This window comes from Plasmodium berghei (assembly GCF_900002375.2).
Source record: "Plasmodium berghei ANKA genome assembly, chromosome: 7".
NCBI lineage: Eukaryota > Apicomplexa > Aconoidasida > Haemosporida > Plasmodiidae > Plasmodium > Plasmodium berghei.
The window spans coordinates 472,430-495,586 of record NC_036165.2 but is presented as its reverse complement, the minus strand read 5'-3'; the positions used below and the strand labels follow the sequence as shown (position 1 = coordinate 495,586).

Genomic DNA, 23,157 nt, shown 5'->3' with positions numbered 1-23,157 from the left:
AAAAATATGCAATTAAATAAATAAGTAAAATTACGAATATCAGAAACAAACATGTTTCGAAAGGTTAATATTTTCAAACTATTTAATTAGTATAACTTGGTTTAAAATTAAATATCATTTTCTTCACAGCAATAATCATATATTATTTTTTTTTGCAGTATATATATTTAATAAATATCTTTCCGTTTAATATAATAAAAAATACATTTATTCCTTTTATTATATATTTTAAATAACACTTAAATTTTTATATCTATACATATAATCTTAAATCTTTTTTTTTTTTAAATATCATATTTAAAAATGTCATATGGATGTGGGACTGTTTGCTTGCCAATTATTCGAAGGGCTCTCCTTTTTTTTATGGGAGTAGAAGCCACATATTCTGGTTATGAATTATTTTTAAAACCTGGAGCCATTTACGCTTATTATCGTTTCAATGATATTGTAAGTTTTAATTTAGCAACATAAGATATATCAAAGCTGCATATATGTGTGTATATGCAACTATTCATATTGAGGCATGTACATAAATATGCAGATATTTTATATGTTACCTTTTTTTCTCTTTTTTAGTTTTCTATTGATAAGAAATAAATGCAAAAGATTGGCATAATGGTGGACACAGTTATTTAAAATATTTAGGTACAAATTGGAAAGGAACCAATAAAATAAATAAATATATTATATTATTGGGCAAACATTTGTATTATTTGGCAGACATGTTTTTCTGCCATTTTTCTGATAAAATATAGCAGGTCCTTTCCCTAACAAATAGCGAACCATAGTTCATTAGGATGTTTTTGAAAAAACAACAATCTTAAAAAAATAAATGGAAAGAAAGCAGACACATATAACAGTACAGTTATCCATTGAGCCACGTGTCAGAAAAACATTATGCTAAATATTTAAGTATAAAATATATAACTATTGATAATTTTTTTATATATTTTAAACAATATACAAGAAAATATAAAACATACAATAGTCAATCCTTTCCCATCGTTTCAATATACTTTATTACAAAGTATTGCAGTAGCATTTTCTTTAAATAAAGCAAAAAAAGGTATTATATCAATTGTATTTATATATATCCTATACTATATTTATAGTATAATTTTTTTAGAAATTCCAAAATATATACTTAAAAAAATTGTTTTTTAAATAGCTTAATTCTTTCTTTTTTCGTTTTTTTGTTTGTTTTTTTAATGTTTATGCAAATTAAAAAAAAACAAAAACTGAAATGAAAAAAACTTTGAGAGCATATGCACAATTTAGTAATAAAAAACGAAAAGAAAACAATAACAATAATATAAAACAATAGTTAAATAACATCTAAAATATAATGAAAGCATAAGTATGTGTGCATCTATACATATATACCCATCCAAACAAGTACATTGCGCATATTTATACGAGTATATACATTTGTTGTGCATATGGAGACATAAACTTTTAATTTATATAATCATATTTTTTATTCTTGAATTATAATAATAAAAAAACAAAAAGCACATACAAAAGGCTTTATATATATTCTTATGTAATTTGAATCTATATATAATTTTTTGTAAAAAAAAAGAAAAAACATAATAATCTCTAAATTATATTTAAACACATATTTTTTTAAGTATATGAATAAACATATATAGGCAAATGATGATATAATAAAAGTTATACAAATTATTCCTTGGTTTTTCTATATTCTTCTATTTCTTTTGAATAACGAACTTTATCTAATTCTGCTTTTTTTTCATATGGAGCTTTTTGAGCTGGAGTTAACTGTCCCCAAGCTTCTCCAATTAGTTTTCCAACTTGTGCAACTTCTTTAGCTAGCTCTGGCCTTTCTTGAATTATTTCTAATCTTTTGTCTTTGACATAAAACATATAAGCAGATAATGCTCTCTTTGGAGCTAATGGATCTTTTTTCTTTTTTTTGTTTTGCTTTTTTATAACTTTCTTTTGTGTTTTAGTTGCCATCTTGTCTATCCTGATAATTATAAAATTTTAATATGCAAGTATGTAAATACAAGTATGTAGTATATATTAACAATGCGAATGAAACGAGACGCGGGTTATTTGCAATGGAAACATATCAGTTTTAGAGCAGATTGAATGTTTTGAAACAAACTCATAAAATATACAAGAAGACATATACAACCACAATTCATATAATATATATATGCAGGTGTGTATGTATATGCGGATACAATTAATAAAATAGTATGATAAAGTAATTAAAAATATGTATTACATATAGAAATATATATGACTATATATAATGTTATTCATTATATAAAACATGCATATATACTAAATGAGTATATGTGCCCGCATTATATATTTGTATAATATTCTACATTAAGCCAAGAGGCAATAAAACAGTGTATACATATTAATATGTACATTAATGCAACATATCCAAGCGTACTGTGATTTTATAAGTACATAAGTGTTGTGTATATGTTGATACATGTATAATATATATAATAACAAAATATAAAATAAATATGGTCATATATTAATGTAGAAGATCATAAAATGTAATATAAAACCTTTCTTTTTCATATTTACCTTTTTGTTTTTTTATTTTAAATAATAAAGTATCCAAATTGAAGATTAAAAAGAATAAGTTGTATTATATAATAATATTAATTATAGAGTAATATTATAATATATTTTTTTAGTTATTTCAAAAATAAATATATATATAAAACAAAAATTTTAACTTATAATTTAATTATATTACATATTATGACTATTATATATTAATTTTGTATATAACAATATTTTTATATTATTTTTGCGCTTATTTTATAGCTAATCATTTGTATATTTAATATAATAATTATTATAGTATATAAATATAAAAAATTAACTGCATATTTTTAATTATTCAAAATGCGTATAATAATAATAATTGCATAATATTATATATATATATATTTATAACATTATTATATCTTATATATATGTATATACAATAGTTATATACTATATATTATATATATAATATTATTTATGCATACAAATAATAATATAGTATGGCTATTAAAAAAAAAAAAATAAATAATATGGATATTTGTTTATATAAAAGGGCTATATTCCCAAATTGTATATACACTTAAAATAATATACCCTTTTTATAACCCATTAATTATGCCTTAAAATTTTATTGTAATGCGGTTAACTCATAATATTATGTACATACAATACATATTATGTATATATATTACCGTACATATTTTTACGCGTTATTATATGCACAAGCAATATTTTTTATAGGGCGTAGAAGTATTGTATAAATATATAATTTTATGCTTTAAAAATGCGGCAAATAAAGTATTTATTATACCGTTATATTTATAGCAAATAAATGCATTTAATATATATTAAAGCAATTTTTAACTGTCAAATTTATTATATATAAATGTTTTTGCGTTTTTTTATGCATGTATTTTTTAGCAATTTTAAATCGCAAATATTAATCCTCTTTTATTTCATATATTTTGTTATATATATTATTATGCGTATTAAAATAGTATAATGTTATATAATACCATATTGCATAATATATATATTATAAAATCCATAAGTATATATATAATTATACATATATACAAAACTTTTTTCAATAATAATATTTTGAATAAACTTGCTTCCCCAAAAAATTATTTATAAACATAGTGGTTTTTCTATAAACTTGGATAAAGCAATTTATATGTTTAGGTATATATTTGCCTTTTTGTAGTTATATATATCCGTATTTTTTTTTACGTATAATAAATATATAAGCTTGGTACTTATTTTTCCAAGCCAATAATCTTCACCCAGCTATTGCCATAGCTTCAAAAAAATAAAATATAACTTGGCTAAAGGTTTTCTCTCTATATATATATATACATACATATATATTCTTCACAGAGCATTGTATATGAAAATTAGATTAATAATATCATATAACTTATTTTATATACAAGTAATATGATATATAATATATGTACCAGTTTAAATATATCTGAGCACATTTATAGCAATATATATATCATAGATATTTTCTGTTTTTTTTTTCTTGCTCATAACAATGAAAAATAATAACTTTGTTCTTATGATAGAGATATATTTACAAAAATTAATAATCTCATTTTAATATATAATAAATAGTAAAATTATATGGAAATTTATTAATGTACTGATTTATATTTTTTTTTGAGCTTTTCCTCTCCTTTCAATTATACCATATAAAATAAATTCCCCATTTTCAAATGTAAAAAAATTATTATTAAAATAAGCTATGGGGTATTAAATTAATCAAATAAACAAAAAAAACACACGCAATATAGTTTATATATTTTTCATATGCTTGTCAAATAAAATAATATTTATATATTTGTAACAATCTGAACATATCTATATAATAAGATGATTAAAATTATTCATACAAATTAAAAAAATATATAATTGTAAAACATAGATAATATTAATTTGATTCTAATATAAGAAAGAAATACATTTTTAAAACAAACATAATTTTTTTTTGAATTTTATTAAACGAAATGCTTAAAATAAATTCAAGTTTTAAAAAATATCAACTATACAAACATGTCATTATAATGCACTTTTAAAATATAGGGTGCTTAAAAAAGGTAAAAATATCTCTTTAATTTTATTATTTTTATTTGAAAAAAAGAAAAAATATGACAATATATACTATAGTCCTATATTCATTTTCTTCTGCGCATTCGACATAAGCCAGCATGTGCATAATGCACAATAATGTGATATTTATAATAACATTTTTAAACCGTCTTTTTTTCTTTTCTGTTACTCAATTAGAATCTATATATATTTTTTAGGGTTGTGAACTTGCATTATTTCGCCACAGTCAAATTAAAAAAAAAAGTGTATATGGCCATACTTAAGTATAACATTATAATTTTTTTTTTTTGAATAAGGTGCGATAGCTAATATTAATTAGTTATATCCCTTTATAATTCTAATTTTAGTATATTTTCAATGGTAGTATATATGCATAATTTACATGAACATTTTTTTAAGGTAAATATTTTGATAAAAATATGATATAGGTGTATACATAAGTATATTCAAAAAAAATAAAATAAAATAATGAAGACATAAATTTGTTTATAATATGTTAAAAAATTGTATATTTTGTGTACTTATATATAATACCTGTTTTTATTTTTTTTTTGAAAAATATATACAACATGAATATAATAAAATAACTAATAGTTATCGGGTGCATGTTTAAAAAAATATATATAAGAATAACTTAATGGTAAAAACTATTTAGAAAAGGAAATATATGAAGAACAATTTAGAATATAAATTATTTTTATCTGTTCCTATAAATATTTGCCGCTGTTATTATTTTCTTCTAAGTAATTTTGAAAAAATATATATAACTTATTAACATATACGATAAGAATATACTAACTGCATATATTCCTGTGCTTCTTTAAAACATTTTTCTCATAATGTGGCTGCAATGTATTTTTTTCTTAGTCTAACACTATCGATATTTTAATTATATATAATTATTTTTATATATCCGCATATATACAAATATTATCACTGTGTTTGCATAAAAATATGCATTAATATAAATTATAATTTTTTTTTCATCATATAAGTAAAATATTGCAAAGCTATAAAAGAAGATTCAATACATCCATGTAATTATGATACATTTTTTTTATTAATAATCGTTCGAATTTTTTGGCTTATTTTTCATTGGCATAAATAATAAAATTGTTATGGCTAAAATATTTTATGTACAATTCATAATTTTTTTTATTTACATTGGGGATATTTATAAGTCTGATGTTAAGCTGTACATATAAATATAGAGTCATTATATTTGATAATAAATAAGTATAAATATTAAATAAATATATATATATATATATATATATATCAATCTGTTACTATATAAAGAGATTACAATCATACTATATATTTAATCGTAAAACGTCTGCATATATTTCCAAAAAAATTCCAAAAAATAGCTTAGAGTTGAAGAAAAAAAGAATAAAGTAAAGGTAATTAAATTATGAACAAGCAAGGTAGAATGTTCAATAAATTTAATAATGTTTAATGCATTGTTTTCAAGTAAAAAAAAAACATCTGAACAAGATCAAGACCAATTGATTGAAAAAAATGAAGAAATAATAAAAGACGAAAAAGATCAAACAATAAATAATAAATTAGAAAATGATAATGAAGAAAATTTATTCAACAATCATTCACAAATTAATGATACTAAAGGAAAAGACAAGAATTCAAACATTTTAAATAAAAATGATCAGAAAAATTCTGAAACATTAAAGGCTGATTTAGATGATTTAAAAAATAATATTGATTTTAAAGAAAATGAAAATAATTTAAGAGATAAAACAAAAAATGAGCAGGTGAATAAACATGGAAGTATCTCGGAAAGCAGATGTAGAAGTAGAAGCCGAAGCATAAGTAGGGGAAAACATGAACATAGAAAACGATCAAGAAGTAGAGAACGAAGGAAAAGCAAACATAAGCATAGACATAGATACCGAAATGATACCTTAAGTCGGAGCAGAAGCAGAAGTAGAGATCGAAAGAAGAGGCACAAAATTAGAGACAGAAGTAGAGACAGAACCAGAGAAATAAGAAGAGAAAGAAGAAGAGATAGAAGTAGAGACAGAATCAGAGAAAGAAGAAGAGATAGAAGTAGAGATAGAAGTAGAGACAGAATCAGAGAAAGAAGAAGAGATAGAAGTAGAGAAAAGAAACGAAAAATAGATTTAAATGATTCATATGATACACATAGAAATATAAAAAGAAATAGAACAACTAGTTATAACAGCAATGATAATAACAAAGATAATCAAATAAACAACATTTCAAGAAGTCATAGTGAAAATTATGATGATATTAATAAAAATGAAAATTCGAAAAAAAACCCAAGTCAAAATAGCTATTATAGAAAAACCGAAAATAATAGTTCATCAGGAAATGAAGAATTGTCAGAAAGTGAGATGCTTAAAAAGTTAATGGGAATTAGTGAATTTGCAACAACAGAAAATAAATGCCACAATGAAACAGATATATCAGGTATTAATAAAAGAACAAAAAGAAAATATAGACAGTATATGAATAGACGAGGAGGGTTCAATCGGCCTTTATCCCCTGCCTTTTAGTTATTCATACATATTTTTTACTTTGTTTTTCTAATTTGTATAATTTAATATTACTATACCAATATTAGCGTTTGTATATATATGAACATGCGTTTATTTGATTAATTTGCTTTATTTTTATTTTTTCCCTTTTTTTTGTTTATCTACATATTTAATATGGGCTATACGCATTATTCCCAAATGCGTGTTAAAAATTTTATGACAATTTTCAATAACAAAATAAATTTATAGAATTTTTAAATAAAATTAAAAATATAAAATGCATAGAAATAAAATAAATTTATTAAAATTGTTAAATGGGTTATTATTGTTAAAAATTATAATTATTTTAAAAGTGAAATAAACAATTCACTGAGCATTTTTTCTTATCTATATTTCCACAATTTACTTTGTGTTATAAAAATATTTTTATTTTTTGCCATAACATTAAGAATTTATCCTATTATAATGCGTTCCATAAAACTTATTTGAGAAATTGGGGAATTATTAAATAAATAATATTTAATTTTCACACCCTATTTTGGTGATGTAAATAGTTTTAATTTTTTACAACAAAAAAAGGATGGGAAAAATTATATAAATCCCAACAGATTTAATCTTGTGCAATTTAATTTGAAAAAATAAATTTACAAACGTCCATATCTTTATATTTTCATACCTTTATTTGTAACATTTTTTACAATTTTTACAATTTTTTTTATAACACATTTTTACTATTTTCAAGTTGAGACAAATAACTCCTAGAACTTGGATCATGGATGGGTGTGTAACTTTTTTTTTTTTTTTTGAAGCACTTGTAAATTAGAGTATAATACATTAAATAAATGGATATTTTTTTTGTTATATAATTATTTAAAAAAGGTAATAATATTTGATGTGGTTAAAATAAATAAAAATGATTAAAATATTCAAGCTTATAAAAAGAAATTATTTTCATATTATATAGAGAATTTTTATATATATATGTCTCATTTATAAACTTTTTAAATTGAATAAAAATAAAAAGGTATATATATCAACACAATTTTCCAAATATAACTTAAAAATTTTGTATATTAATTTTTTTTTATTTTTCTTATTTTTATTTTAAATTGCCTCCTATTTTAATTAACTATATTTACCCTCTTTATGTTCACCATTACTACTATTCATTTATTATGGTACAATTTTATTCATTTTAATTATTTTGTTGATTTTTTCCACACATCCATGTTTTTGTTTCTTCCCTAATACCAAAGAAAAATATGGCAAAGGGGTTATAATGATTAGGCTACAGCCAAATTGGCGTTGCATAAATGTTGTAAAATTGTTTTAATTTTATGTTTTTCCATATTAAAAAAATATCAATTTTTTTTTTGTTTTTTCCATATAATTTGATTTAATTAAAATTTTTTATGTTAATATATATAATAAAATTAAAGTAGTAATTTACTAATTTTTTTTATCACAACACATAATTGAAATGCTTATTATATACAAATTAATTGATAGTTTTGCAAATTCGTGTCTCATATTTATGTGTAATAATTAATCAATTTTTTATTCTACATTTTTTTCCATTTTTGGAAAATTCCAATTAAATTTATTCCCACTAGTATTATATACTACAACTTCCCATATCAAAATGGCATGCACACCATTGCTTAGTGAAAACGATTTATATTTATTCCGAACAAAACAGTGTCTAAGATTAGCTAAAGGTGGTTGTGAGTTTGGAGTTGATAGATGTCAATATAGTCATAACACCCAATGGATAAGAAGGTGCCCATATTATATTTCCCTTCCATCTTATCTTCGATATATTCCATTTCCATGTCCATATTTTATTAAAAGTAAAGAAATAGATGAAAATAAAAACAAAGAAGAAAACAATAAATATATAGAACGAGAAAAAGAAATATTACAAAATTGTTTATTTTTAACTAATAAAGATGGAAGTGTTAATAACGAATTTTATAAATATATTGAACAAACTAATACTAATAAATGCCCTGCAGGTGTAGAATGTCCATTGGCTCATAGTATTGAGGAGATTTATTACCACCCTCTTGTTTATAAAACAAACAAATGTGAAAATTATAAACATGGAAATTGTAATAAATATTATTGTCCAAATTTTCATAAATTAGCTGAACAAAGAAAAGTAAAAGAATATTTCATTCCATTTTCTTATAAAATTGATATACCAGAATATCCAAATGTTACTATTGTGGATAAAATTATGTATGGATCATTTAAGGGTCAATCACAAATTAATAATAAGAAGAAAAAGAAATTACAGCAAAATGATAATAAATATGTATTGAATTTTTCTGATAGGAAAACTAGGATTGAATATAATAATAACAACCATAATTGTAATAATACAATTTATAATTATCAAAGTAAAAACAGCAAATGTATTCCTTCATTACAAAATTATACAAACAATATTAGTTATAATTGTGACTATAATAAAAAAGAAGAATTCTCCAAAATAAGTTATGATACAAACAAAATTCGCAATAATCGAGTAGACAAAAATGTCTATTTGAAATATAACTCAGTCAATATACCATATGCTAATGAAAATATATCACACATAAATAATACAAAATATAATACTATATGTTATCCTAATAATTCATGTATATGTGAAAATTCTTTAAAAAATAAAAAACAAAATTCAATTTTTAGCTATCTAAACAATTGTGATGATAAATTTACCTTATATGTACATATTTTACAAAAATTTTCACATTTATTTGATTTAAATATATCAAATGTGAATTCGAATACCCCATTCGCATTAATTAACGCATTAAATATTTCAGATAAAAATGTACAGAATTTTGATAAAATCGAAATAGAGAATTCAGAAAATCGAAATAGTACAAGTTACTACGTTTGTACTAATACTAATGTGGACAAAAAAAATTCTGACTGTGTTAATGCGAATAATACATTTCCCAATATTAACAATATGGATAACAAATTTGAATCGACAAAATTTTACACAAATAGTGATTACTCAGAAACGTACTATAAACCAATAAAAGAAAACATAGAAAACAATTCAAAAAGTAACACATATTATAATATACTAAATCAAATATTTAAAAAAAATTTGCAAATTACAAAAAATAAAATGGAATATTTAAACGAAAAAAATAGCCCAATAACAAATACATATGAACGCATTTTTAAATATGATTCAAAATATGATGGAAATTTAGATTCTTTTACAAATTATACATATAAAAATAAGCTCGTTAATGAAAACTGGGGAGATAGTTACGAAGATTTTATAAATATACTAAGTCACATTCTATGTTTACTTTATTTCACCACAAATTCAAAAACACACCCATCTTTTGATGAATATGCCCAGCAGCTAGCCAAAAATGTAAAAAAAAAATCATAAAATTGCATGTACATACATACAAACTCATTTTTATGCACACGCATTTGTCATTGCACATGCATTTGTCATTGCACATGTACAACATATAAAATAAGAAAGCGGGGAAATATTTTTGGCACTTTTCCTATTTCCCAGAAATATATTCTTAATTTATTTTATTTATTGTATACATATTATATTTTTTTTTCTTCGTTTTAGATACATAATGAAAGCATAAAAATGAGGGACATGTACATGGGAAAAATCGTAACCAAACCCATAGAAGGATTTATTTAAGCAAATTCAAAAATAAAAAGTTCTGTTAAAATAAAACAGAATAGCTAAGCAAATTAATAATTAAATAATTTCATGTGTATGTATACACATTCGAATGTTTTATTATATATATTATAATAATTAATAAGTTATAGAAATGCAGCAACACAGCATTCTATAAGCAAAGTATAATATTTCCTTTTTAGTTTTATTATATATTTATACCAATAATTAAATTATACGCATTTATTTATACGTATGTGAATTAATCTTATCTATTTGCTTTTTTATTTTTATCACAACCTAATTAAAATGGTTTCCCTTTTTAAAATGCATTTACACATAAAATAAAAAATTTGTGTGTATATGCGTATATTTTATAAAATTAAAATTTTTTTATTACGATTAAATCTATTTCATTTCATATTAATTAACTTCTAATATGTTTTAGTAATTACATGAACTTAATAAAAAACTTAATAAATAAAAGATTAATTATATAATAATATTTATTTTAAAATTTAAGGTCAATAATTTATGCACACAAAAATCAGTTTATTATACATTTAATACCTTTATTCGTATTACTTGATTTATATTGTATTTATTTTTTATATTTTTAGACAAGGGACAATAAATACGAATCTAAATAAATTTTAAATATTATAATATATGTATAAAGATTAAATATGTGAGAAAAGAAAAGAAGAAAAATGTTATTTTCTTTAGTTTTTGAAAAAAAAAGTTATGAATAATATAGCCATTTATATGACACATTTTTTTAATATTAATTAGAAAATAGTCCTTTTATTGAGGTATAAATACACACACATTTATGAATACAATTTCAACCCTTATATGTTAAGATTTTGCAAATTTTGAAAAAATTTTCCTCATTTTTTCCATGCTAAAATGGAAATATAACATTATGAAAAAAATATATGTACAGCTATTGTTCATAAAAAATACCAAACTAAGGAATGCTCATATATAAACCTAAAACTGTGTTATACGAGTATGCGTATGTGTGTGTGTATCTAAACAAATACAAAGAAAAACCTTAAAACATATAAAGAACTATTAATGTATTTGTGTAAATAATTCTTATTTAATCTATTACTTTATAAAATGCTAACTAAAATATGTATAGTGTAACTTTTGGGGGTATTATTCCAGCTATTTTTTATTACAAAAATTGCATTTTATGATGGTTATATATTTATTTATATATAACTTAAATTAGTTAACAATAAGCTAAAAAATAATATTTAATGGTTGCTCTTATAGAATTACCAAGGATTTATACTTTTCTAATTTATGATATTAGTATTATTTTATTAATTTTTTTAAAGCGATTTAAATATACTAAACTTACTATATTTTGTTTAGTATAAAAATTTTTATTACTGAATAACTCATAAACACCTTTTTCTTTTATACTAATTTAAAATACTATATACATTGTTATTATACACATACTACCTATATAATAATAATTTATATAATATAGAAATAAAATCTAAATATATCCCAAATTTTCAACAATGTGTTAATCATATTATTTATATATGCGCTTGTGTAATATTCTCTTTTTCTGTTCCTCTTTCCAAATTTTCATTTATTATGTGAAAAAAATAAAATAAGAATATATCATAAATAATATGTAAGGATATGGTAAATTTATTTTTCAGAATACTAACACATTGTTATGCACAAATCAAATTACATATAATATCCAAAAAATTGTAAATAGAAAATTATATTAATAATTTAAAAACCTTATAAATATAAATATAAATATAATAATAAATTTATAAAAACAATTATTATCATTAAAAAAAATGTACATTTAAACTTTAGAGTGTTATGCGCACATACATAATATATATAATATTTGGATAATTATATATGAACAAAAAAAAGCTAGATAGAAAGAGCACAAAAAAATAGGAGGATACTTCCAATATTGAAAAAATATAAAAAAAAGAAAAAACACGACTGTATATATTAATTATACACAAGTAAAAAAAAATCATATGCAAATATAAATGTATATTTTAGGAAAAAAAACAAAAAACATTTTAAGATCGATTTCTTAAATTAAAAATAAAAAACATTAAACTTATGTTTATTTCTATCTATTATTTTATTGTTTTAAAAGAAGGTTTTTTTTTTTTTTTGGGGGGGGGTTATAAATAATTGATACATAAATATAGTATTTTATATATGTAAATAAATCGTACACGTAGTACTAATAAAACTTGCACATTAATTTTAAATCGGAAGAACATATTCTGGAGAGAACGTTTTATTTTTTATAATAAAAAAAATAAATGATAATAATAATTAAATTATTATACTATTACATACATACAATCAATATATGCAAAATAAATATATATAAAGTTTTTTTTACACTGGAATAATAAAAAAAAATAAAATAGTGCATGGACTTATTTATCATGTATCTTTTTTTATATACTTATATATATATATATATATTATTATATTAATAACACTTTTTTTTCTTCTTATTTTATCACATATATATATTTATTAAATTTATGTTTTATTATATTTTGCATAGACTACATATAATAATATCGTAAAAAATTCATATATTGATATAATTTTTTATTTTTACAAAAAAAAGTAATTAATATATCCATAAATATATATATATATATATATGTATATATATCTATATTATTGGTATGTATATATATTAGTATATTTATATTAAAAGGATAGTAATTATATATAAAGTAAAATATAAAGAATATAAAATTGCATATCATATACACACATATAATAATTTACATATACAATGGCAACACCTGAAGAATTAAAACAATTAAGATCTGATTGTACCTACCGTTCAAAGTTGGCTGAGCAAGCCGAAAGATATGATGGTAAGAATTGCATATAACTTCACAAAAAAATAAAATAAAAAACAAAGTGAGTAGCTTAGTAAAAATATGCACATATTATGTGCCATTTTCCTCATCATTTGTTATATACTCATTAAAAATATAAATCCATATAATTCACATATCTACACACACGCACACGCAATGTATGCATTATATGCATACTTATTATGTATTCTCTATTTTCACAAACATGTACATGTAATGTGATATTTCATTACCACTATATATATATATTTTGAAATTGCCCTTTTTGTGTTAAAGCCAATACGATGGCTGTATCGGGGTTGTTATGATTTATTTCCATTTCTTCGTACATTTTGCAGAAATGGCTGATGCTATGAGAACATTGGTTGAACAATGTGTTAATAATGATAAAGACGAGTTAACTGTTGAAGAAAGAAATTTATTGGTATATCTTAAATTTGGAAATTGCATTGCACTTTTATTTCTTACTATTTGTGAGGGGGATTGTGGATGTTTTCTTTCTTTATATATGCTCTTATTCATACATTCCATTTTTTCCTTTTTTTATTTCCCCTATTACAGTCTGTGGCTTATAAAAATGCTGTAGGTGCCCGAAGAGCCTCATGGAGAATCATATCAAGTGTTGAACAAAAAGAAATGAGCAAGGCTAATGTTCATAACAAAAATGTAGCTGCTACTTATAGGAAGAAAGTTGAAGAAGAATTAAATAGTATATGTCAAGATATTTTAAATCTTCTTACGAAAAAGTTAATACCAAATACTTCAGAAAGTGAAAGTAAAGTATTTTATTATAAGATGAAAGGTGACTACTATCGTTATATTAGTGAATTTTCATGTGATGAAGGAAAAAAAGAAGCATCGAATTTTGCTCAAGAAGCATACCAAAAAGCTACTGATATTGCAGAAAATGAGCTTCCTTCAACTCACCCAATACGTTTAGGATTAGCATTAAACTATTCAGTTTTCTTTTATGAAATATTAAATCAACCACACCAAGCTTGTGAAATGGCAAAAAGAGCTTTTGATGATGCCATCACTGAATTTGATAATGTTAGTGAAGATTCATACAAAGATTCTACTTTGATTATGCAATTATTAAGAGATAACTTGACCTTATGGACATCAGATTTACAAGGAGATCAAACAGAAGGTAATTAAAATTCCCTAATTACATCTTAAGTAGTTGTATTTTAAGTTTCATGCGAAATTCACAAGTGTGTATATATATGTGTGTGTGCATGCATTATCCGATGCAATGGTAATGCTTTTCGTTTTCGCGTCTTATGCTTGTCATCATAATCATTTTTTTTATGCCATATTTTGCATTATGTATATATGTTTTTTTTTTTTGCCCTTTATTTCCCCCTTGCAGAAAAATCAAAGGATGAAGGATTAGAATAAAAAGCAGTTCATTACATTTGAAACACATGTACTAAATATATTTAATATATATTTATATGTGCATAATTATGTAAATATGCGTATTTATATATTAAAATTTATTGTAAAATCTATCATTTTTTGAGAACAGGAAAGCTATCAACTGTTTAATTTTTCATAGATTTAAAAAATTAAAACAAGCAAATGTGTATATTTATCCATAAGAAAAATAAACAAATAAAAAGTAAAAAAAATCAATAACGCGTGTATATATACACACATACGTACGTATATATAATAATATCCATGCTTCATTTTTTTTTTTTCATTATTTTTATTTAATGAATCGTGTAATAAAATAACTTATGTGAGCTAATAGTGAAATTACATATATCAAGTTAAAAAGGCAAAATGAAGCAAAAAAACGATATTTTAAATATTGATTAAAAATTTTCGCATTTTACGTTTCAATTATACTCTTATAATTATTTAATTTAATTTTACCATATATCTACTAAATTAGTCCTTACGGTTAATAAGTAGTTAAAAAAAAAAATTGCCCAAAATATTATGAACGGCAATAATTATTTAGACAAAATGTAGCTACCTATAGCTATATGGTAAAAAAAAGAAAAAATACCATTGTAATAGCTGTTTATGGATATTTCTATTTTTTATTGTATGATTATTGCAACTCCTTTACCATAAGGGTAATAAAAAAAGTTAATAAGACATGTATGTTATGAATATTTTCTTATATATTGTTACACACATTCATTTTTGTATCCCATCGGGTATTGGTAAAAATTAAGTCTAATTCTTCTAAAATAGGTTAGGAATATAATAAAATTACAAAATGAGGAAATAAACCTCATTATATGCATGCGCGTAATCGTCATGCTTATTCAAACCTTTTCATTATAAGTAAAATAGAATAAAACAACATTTTCCATTTTACCAGATATAATAATTCTTCTTCATTATTTAACTTGTCGGCACATACATATATTATGATTTATTTTGGTATGTGAATTTTTTATTTTTTATACTTCTACTATCATCTAACCAATTGAATAAAAATATTAATAAATAAATATCTCAAATCATTAACGGATATACTAGTGAAATTATACCAGAACAATATATGTTATCTATATACATTTCTTTTTATAAACTCAATTTTATTGTTTTTGAATATTTTGATATTTTATTCCTAGTTTTCTTTTGTTTTGTAATTGCTTTTAATTGAAAAAAATGAATAATGCCAAATTTGTAAAACTGCTATCATTAAACCTAGACAGAAATATAGATAGCAATTTCGAACGAAAAAATGACTTTTTATGTGAATCCGATTTATCACATATATCAAGTTATGATGAAACAAAATCAAACAGCTTGTTAGGTTTAATTTCTATTAATAGTTTTACTAATGATTCAAAACATTCAATTAAAAGTGAAAATTTAAATCCTTTTAAGCGTGTACATTCTTTAAATGAATATACATTGAGCTATAAAACATTATGGTCAGAAAAAAATAATGCACTATTGTTTAATAATATATTTACAAAATTTAATACAAACCATAACCAAATATATACCTTCAATTCTTACGAAAATTCAAATACAATTTTATCTTGGAAATCCGAATTAAGTGAAATAACTTTTGATAGCGAACCCAATGATATATCTAAAAAACATTCTTGTAATTTTAAGTATAACTCATTTAATGATAACATAGACAGTTCTATTTATACTGACACATTTAACTCGGATGTAAGTAAGCAAATAAAAAATCGTATTACAAATGATGAATCACCATTATCTTTTTACTTAAATCAAATTCAAAATTATGATTTAAACAAATTTAACGAAGACAAAAATACTTTGATAAATTCTTCACAATTTATCAAAATTAATAAGGAAATAAATAAAACAGGTATAAAATAAAGACAAAATAGAAACTTCAAAATGAGAGTGTAAACAAATGATTAGCTTATGAGATTTAAAAAATAAAGCAACTCACTTTTTTATTATGCTTGATATTACATTACTATATGAATTGCCCACACAGATATGAAACTCATTCATATTGAAAACCAATTATGATCACTGACCTATATATTAGCATAACATTTTGTACATTTTCTTTATTTTCTTTAATTTTTTTATTATACATTCCATAAGACTTTTTTAAAGATATCAAAGTTGCTACTGAAGCTAGAAAAATGACAACGAATTATCCTTTAAAAAAAAATGCAACTAATTATATTTTAAAGTACATTAGAAGATATAATGAATATATAAATGGAACTAAACTCCAAAATTATAGGGCAATAAAAAAAATGCTTCAAAAGATCAGAAAAGCTTGTCGAAGCATTATGGTAAAAAAATTCCATAATAAAAAAAATATGATAGGGCTCCTAATGTATATGGAAAAGGACAAAAAGGTTATGAAACTATGGGAAGATAAAAATAAGTATTTGTACAAAAAAAATAAAAATAAACAGTATTTTTTAAAGCTGTTTTATTATTACGTTATTTCATTCTATTTAAAAAAAAAACCCAAAAAAAAAAAAAAAAATTTGTGCTACATAGACAAATATATAGCGAAATTTTTATTTCAAAATAAGTATAAAGAAATAAACACAAAAACATTATCAAATAATAAAACGAATTCTAATGATTATAAGTCTTATGTTTTTGTTAAACTAAATCAAAATATAATATTAGGAAAAGGAAATTCTATATTTCCTGGCTCAACTATTTTAGCAACAACTGCAAAAATATATATAGGAGATCATAACTTATTTGAAGACAATGTTACTATAATAAATAACACAAACAAAAATATGTACATTGGAAATTATAATATTTTTCGATCCGGCACACAGATAATTAATTCTCTCAAAATTGGAAGTAACAATTATTTTGATTACAAAAGTAGGTATTATAGAATATATTTTTTTTTATCAAGCCAAATTATACATACACACTATTATATATATGTATTAAATAATAATTTACGTGTGCAATATTTATCCTCTACTTTTTTCCAATACATTTTCATACATGATAAAAATAATGTATATCATTTATATTGAGATCGCATTTAGTGTGCATATTCACCATTACAACTATACATATATTTTATTTCCCCTCATATTTAGGCACCTTATATAATTGCACTATAAATGGATGTGTGTTTGTGAAGGCAAATATGCTTATGAGTATAAAAGAAATAGATAAAAGAAATCCCTATTTTGTCAATAGCACTATAACGAATATTCATCCAATATTTATTAAAGTATGAAAAATAATGACAGTAAAAGTAGAAATAAAAAAAAACAAAAAAATTAAAATATAAAATTAAAATTACTATTATTTTTTAGGAATATGCCAATGAAATAAAACTTCGATATAATCACATGAACAATTCAGAATAAATTATATGTATATTATTTTGGCTATTTTATGTCTTACTTTTTTATAACAAAGAAAGCAAAAATTTTAAGAATATAAAATTATATTTGTTTTTCAAAGCATAAATTGACATTAACAAAAAATGGCACAAATTTAAGGCAATTTTACTTTATGTAAGTAAATGTTTATAATATAAAAATAGTTTTATTTTATTTACAAACAGAATAATATGCAAATAATAAAGGTATATTCAAAATTACGAAATGAAATATATAAATATTAAAATTAACGAAAAAAAACGAAACAAACAAAATATACCACGCGTGTGTGCATACAAAACGTACTATATTTTATGGCTCGATCACAATCTTTAAAATTTTTTTGGTAATTTTTTTTTTTTTATATCATAATATTGTCTGGAAGTCTTTCAATCTTGTATTTGAAATTTTTTGCATATAAGATTGGAACCCCTGGGATTTTTCTCAAACGTATTTTTAAGTCTCTATCATTTGTTGCAATTATATAGCATCGACTTTCAGTAACTCGATTGACGATACAATCGTCAGCATATGTTCCTTTGTGTGTGCATGTTAATCTATTATATCTTGGATCTTTGAGTAATTTTAAAGCAAGGGAATAACGTTGTCCTAACTTTTCCATTTCTGCAACAACACAATCCGTTACATAAATATTACATTTTGCTAATAATAATTCTGAACATCCTTTAATTATGTCAATTTTATATTGTATACTCGAATTTATAAAATTTGTATCCAATATTATATTATATGGTGGACATAAATTTTCATTATAATTAAAAAATAAATTGCTATCAATTGGAACTATTTGTTTAACTTTTCCTTCATTATTTTTATCATTTTTTTTTATTGCTTTATCATTCGTTTTTTTTAATCTATTATCATTTGGGTTTATCACCCTTTTTAATTTTAAAACTTTTTGTGTTTTTTTAAACTTCCCCTGAAATGGACAAAAAAAAAATACAAGAATATATGCATATAAATTATGTACATGTTTCAAAAAATCGTAATATAATACATAGAACAAACTTTACTATAAATAATAGTCATATCATAAATAGCTTAGTTCATAAACAAAAATCTGCATAAATATATAATATGTATATTGAGCAACATTATAAGTTTATGAGTTTTCCTACCATTTATAAAATTCTATTGCCTTCATATCAAAAGACCCTCCAAAAACACGCCAACTATTATTACTATTTTTTTTTTACTTTCCTTTTTTTTGTATTTGTTGATATGATATTTCCTTGTATAAGCTAAGAATATATCATTAATTTGAGTTTTTTTTTTAAATTAAATTAATATAAGTAAATATGATTCAAAAAATAATAAAACAATTTATTTAAATGTAATAAATCAAAATAATTAAAATAAAAAAGTTACGAAAAAAAAAAAACTATTATATAAAACATAGTAAATATAGAGGCGGTGATAAAAAATTAAAAAATATAATAAAATAACAGAGTAATATATATGGTTACAATTTCCTGCATTGTGGGAAAAATTGAGGGTCGTAATATTTTTTTTATTATTTTTAGGCTCCTTTTGTTTTCACAGAAAGTTTTCATATATACATGATAATTTTATTTTTTGGATATTTATTGTATAACATGTAAAATAGATCAAGGCAAAATGTCTATTAAAAATGTACATATCAATTAACAACCTGGCAAAATTACCCTTATAATTTTATATATATAATATATTTTTTAGCATGTATTATTTTTTTAAGTATTATTCTATTATACTAACAGTCGTCAAATTATACAAAATAATGTGAAAAATGTAAAATATGACTTTTGGTAAGAAAATCAAAGGAGACACTAAATAAGAATGTAAAAAAATCGAATTATTCATTAAAAAAAATATAAATCCACCACCTTATAGAATAATTCATACATATATATATGCGTGTTGTTTTGATATAGAGAATAATATGCATTAAATATAAAAATTATATTTTGAGGATAAAAAATTGACATAATTTTAATAATCATTTCGACTTGAGCAATTAATGCATTTATATACAATCGTCGATTATTTTTTTGCTTTTCCTTTAAATTTTTATTTTTACAATAAATATATTTAATTCCGCATATTAAGACATTGTAACTAATAAATATCTTCGATTTATTTTGTATGAATAAAATAGTAAACAAATAAATATATATTTATATGCCCTAAGAATAGCCTTAAATGTTATTAAAATATTGATAACTCTTTATATATGTGAGCGAGGAAATTTCTTACTTTTAAAATAGCGATTGTGATAATAATCAGTTATATAATAAGCATATGAAAAATAAATACAAAGTTTTCACCTTAACTTTAATGTTTATTATAGATTAGTGCCAATTAAAAGGGCGAGGTTAGTGCGGAATGTTATAAATTACAAATATACAAACACATATAATTCCACATATTTATAGGTACATATTTACTACGATGTATGAAATGTGTGCATTTATTAGTCTTATAAAATAATATATATTATATAAATTTATATCCTTTTATATTGTAGACATTTGTAATAATATACACATAAAAAATATATTACCCTATATATATTTAATTATTTCTCATAAAGAGCTTGATTCATATTTTTGAAAAAGCTTTGAAATAAATATTTCATAAATTATTCACTGATCCTCTATGAGTTTAAATGCATTGACTCTCTGAGTTATTCTCCTAAACATTTGACATAATTAAGCTTTTGTTTTATTTTGTTAATTTATCTAATTATTTATAAATAAAATCATACCAAGCTTTTATATTATCAGCTTTATTTCAAGTACGATGCCATTATTTTTCTTTGTTTTTGTGATATTCTATTGGTATACATAATAATTTTAAAGATATATATTTATAAGCCATAAAGCTTTGATTTCTTTTTAAAAAAAATTAAATAATGCAAAAATTGTGAGTCAACTGGAGGATTGGAAGTTATAGAATAAGCGCCCACAGAGAAAAACTAGTAAAAATGTGATGATAATGTGTAATCGTTAAAAAGTGGAAACATCAATCATAATATTTAAAATTATTTGAAAATTGTTTAAAAAACTATCAGAAAAAAAGTTTGCAGAATAAATTATATAAAACATTACATATGAATGTAAAATCCTCCTCTATGTCCTTTTAATTATACCAGTCATCATATTTATATATTATATAATTTTGTTTTATGTAATTAATATATTATTTTGTACATGATAAATTAATTTAAAAATAAAAAAAATGAAAAGGAAAGACAAAATATAAATATTACAATATTTATAATAATGCCATTTTTTCTCTTTTTCCTTGGTTATTTTTATAAAAATGAGTTTAAAAGGAAATTATATATATTATTTGTTCATGAAAATAAAAAAAAATAATAAAATTTATAAAATTATAACGCATATAATGAATGACACAATTTTTTATGGGTGTTTTATTTTATCATAAAAGTTACTGTTATTTATTTATTTATTTATTTATTTATTATTTTATATATTATAAGCTATATATAAATATATATAATTATTATACATAAATACTATATTTATACATTAATATATATTATACCTCATGTTTTATTTATTTTTTTAAATATAATATTGAATAAATGCAGTTTTAATAAAATATTGAATTGCGAGTAATATTATATAAATAACAATATATATATATATTTTATACATGAATTTACACTAACTCTTATTTTTACCTTTATTATTTAATTAATTAATAATCACATTTTGAATTATTTATTTAATGTTATTTTAATTTTTAGGCCATTTTTTCTTTGCCTTCATTTACATTTACTATTTTATTCTTCATTTCTTCATAGCATGTTTTTTTATTTATGCATTTTATTATTAACATAAAAAAAAAACAGCTAAAAAGTTTTCGAAATTAGCAATATATTTTTTAATATTCATATTTTTGTTTGTTTGATTTCTTTTTAATATAATCACCACTATACTTTCATAAGTTAGTTATTGCAGTTATATTCGTATATATATGTGGTTGTATGCTATAGTATGTTACATATTTATCTACTATGTGTATATCTATGTGTAGCAATATTTAATACATACCATCACGACTGTGTTCTTTGCCCATTTTAACACTGGAAAATTGCATATTACAAAAAATAACATACACTATTATCGTATATATGTAAAAACGGGAAATCCGCATTAAAGAACGGCGACAAATTGATGTACATATATGTATTGAACTATTTCCGTGTATAATATAAATATGTATTATATATTTGTTAATGTTCATACAAATAGCGTAAATTACGGAAAAAAAAAATATTATAGTCATAAAAAAAACTCACGACAATTTTTTTATTAACAAATCATATAATTAAAATACATGCAGCATATGTATATAGCATATATATAATATATATATACCCATTATATATGTGTAGTGTGCATATTTTATTAAAAATATGCATACTTAGTATGTGTATGTTTGCATTTCGTTCTACAGTAAAAGTACACATTTATGTGTGTTTTTTTTATTTATACTATTTACAAATAAATTAATAA

The 23,157-nt window shown here is 21.5% G+C and overlaps 7 protein-coding genes across 7 annotated transcripts; 5 read left to right on the top strand and 2 right to left on the bottom strand.

The window, feature by feature from the left end:
• Positions 1-303: 303 nt before the first annotated feature.
• PBANKA_0713000 (conserved Plasmodium protein, unknown function) lies at positions 304-597 on the top strand (the record flags this gene model as incomplete). The annotated part of the gene is made up of 2 exons (XM_034564038.1): positions 304-447; positions 577-597. The coding sequence occupies 2 exons, from the start codon at positions 304-306 to the stop codon at positions 595-597; spliced, it is 165 nt and encodes a 54-aa protein (XP_034420875.1).
• Positions 598-1,683: 1,086 nt separating this feature from the next.
• On the bottom strand, positions 1,684-1,980 carry PBANKA_0712900 (high mobility group protein B2; the record flags this gene model as incomplete). Its single annotated transcript, XM_034564037.1, has 1 exon — positions 1,684-1,980. One exon carries the CDS (start codon positions 1,978-1,980, stop codon positions 1,684-1,686), a length of 297 nt encoding a protein of 98 aa, XP_034420874.1.
• Positions 1,981-6,110: 4,130 nt separating this feature from the next.
• PBANKA_0712800 (U4/U6.U5 small nuclear ribonucleoprotein, putative) lies at positions 6,111-7,196 on the top strand (the record flags this gene model as incomplete). Its single annotated transcript, XM_034564036.1, has 1 exon — positions 6,111-7,196. The coding sequence occupies one exon, from the start codon at positions 6,111-6,113 to the stop codon at positions 7,194-7,196; it is 1,086 nt and encodes a 361-aa protein (XP_034420873.1).
• Positions 7,197-8,820: 1,624 nt separating this feature from the next.
• On the top strand, positions 8,821-10,875 carry PBANKA_0712700 (zinc finger protein, putative; the record flags this gene model as incomplete). Its single annotated transcript, XM_034564035.1, has 2 exons — positions 8,821-10,581; positions 10,798-10,875. The coding sequence occupies 2 exons, from the start codon at positions 8,821-8,823 to the stop codon at positions 10,873-10,875; spliced, it is 1,839 nt and encodes a 612-aa protein (XP_034420872.1).
• A 2,806-nt stretch (positions 10,876-13,681) lies between these two features.
• On the top strand, positions 13,682-15,173 carry PBANKA_0712600 (14-3-3 protein; the record flags this gene model as incomplete). Its single annotated transcript, XM_034564034.1, has 4 exons — positions 13,682-13,766; positions 14,111-14,196; positions 14,334-14,922; positions 15,145-15,173. The coding sequence occupies 4 exons, from the start codon at positions 13,682-13,684 to the stop codon at positions 15,171-15,173; spliced, it is 789 nt and encodes a 262-aa protein (XP_034420871.1).
• A 1,233-nt stretch (positions 15,174-16,406) lies between these two features.
• Positions 16,407-18,595, top strand: PBANKA_0712500 (dynactin subunit 6, putative; the record flags this gene model as incomplete). The annotated part of the gene is made up of 4 exons (XM_034564033.1): positions 16,407-17,088; positions 17,337-18,092; positions 18,320-18,456; positions 18,542-18,595. The coding sequence occupies 4 exons, from the start codon at positions 16,407-16,409 to the stop codon at positions 18,593-18,595; spliced, it is 1,629 nt and encodes a 542-aa protein (XP_034420870.1).
• A 376-nt stretch (positions 18,596-18,971) lies between these two features.
• Positions 18,972-19,752, bottom strand: PBANKA_0712400 (rRNA-processing protein FCF1, putative; the record flags this gene model as incomplete). Its single annotated transcript, XM_034564032.1, has 2 exons — positions 18,972-19,550; positions 19,750-19,752. The coding sequence occupies 2 exons, from the start codon at positions 19,750-19,752 to the stop codon at positions 18,972-18,974; spliced, it is 582 nt and encodes a 193-aa protein (XP_034420869.1).
• Between the last annotated feature and the right edge of the window lie 3,405 nt (positions 19,753-23,157).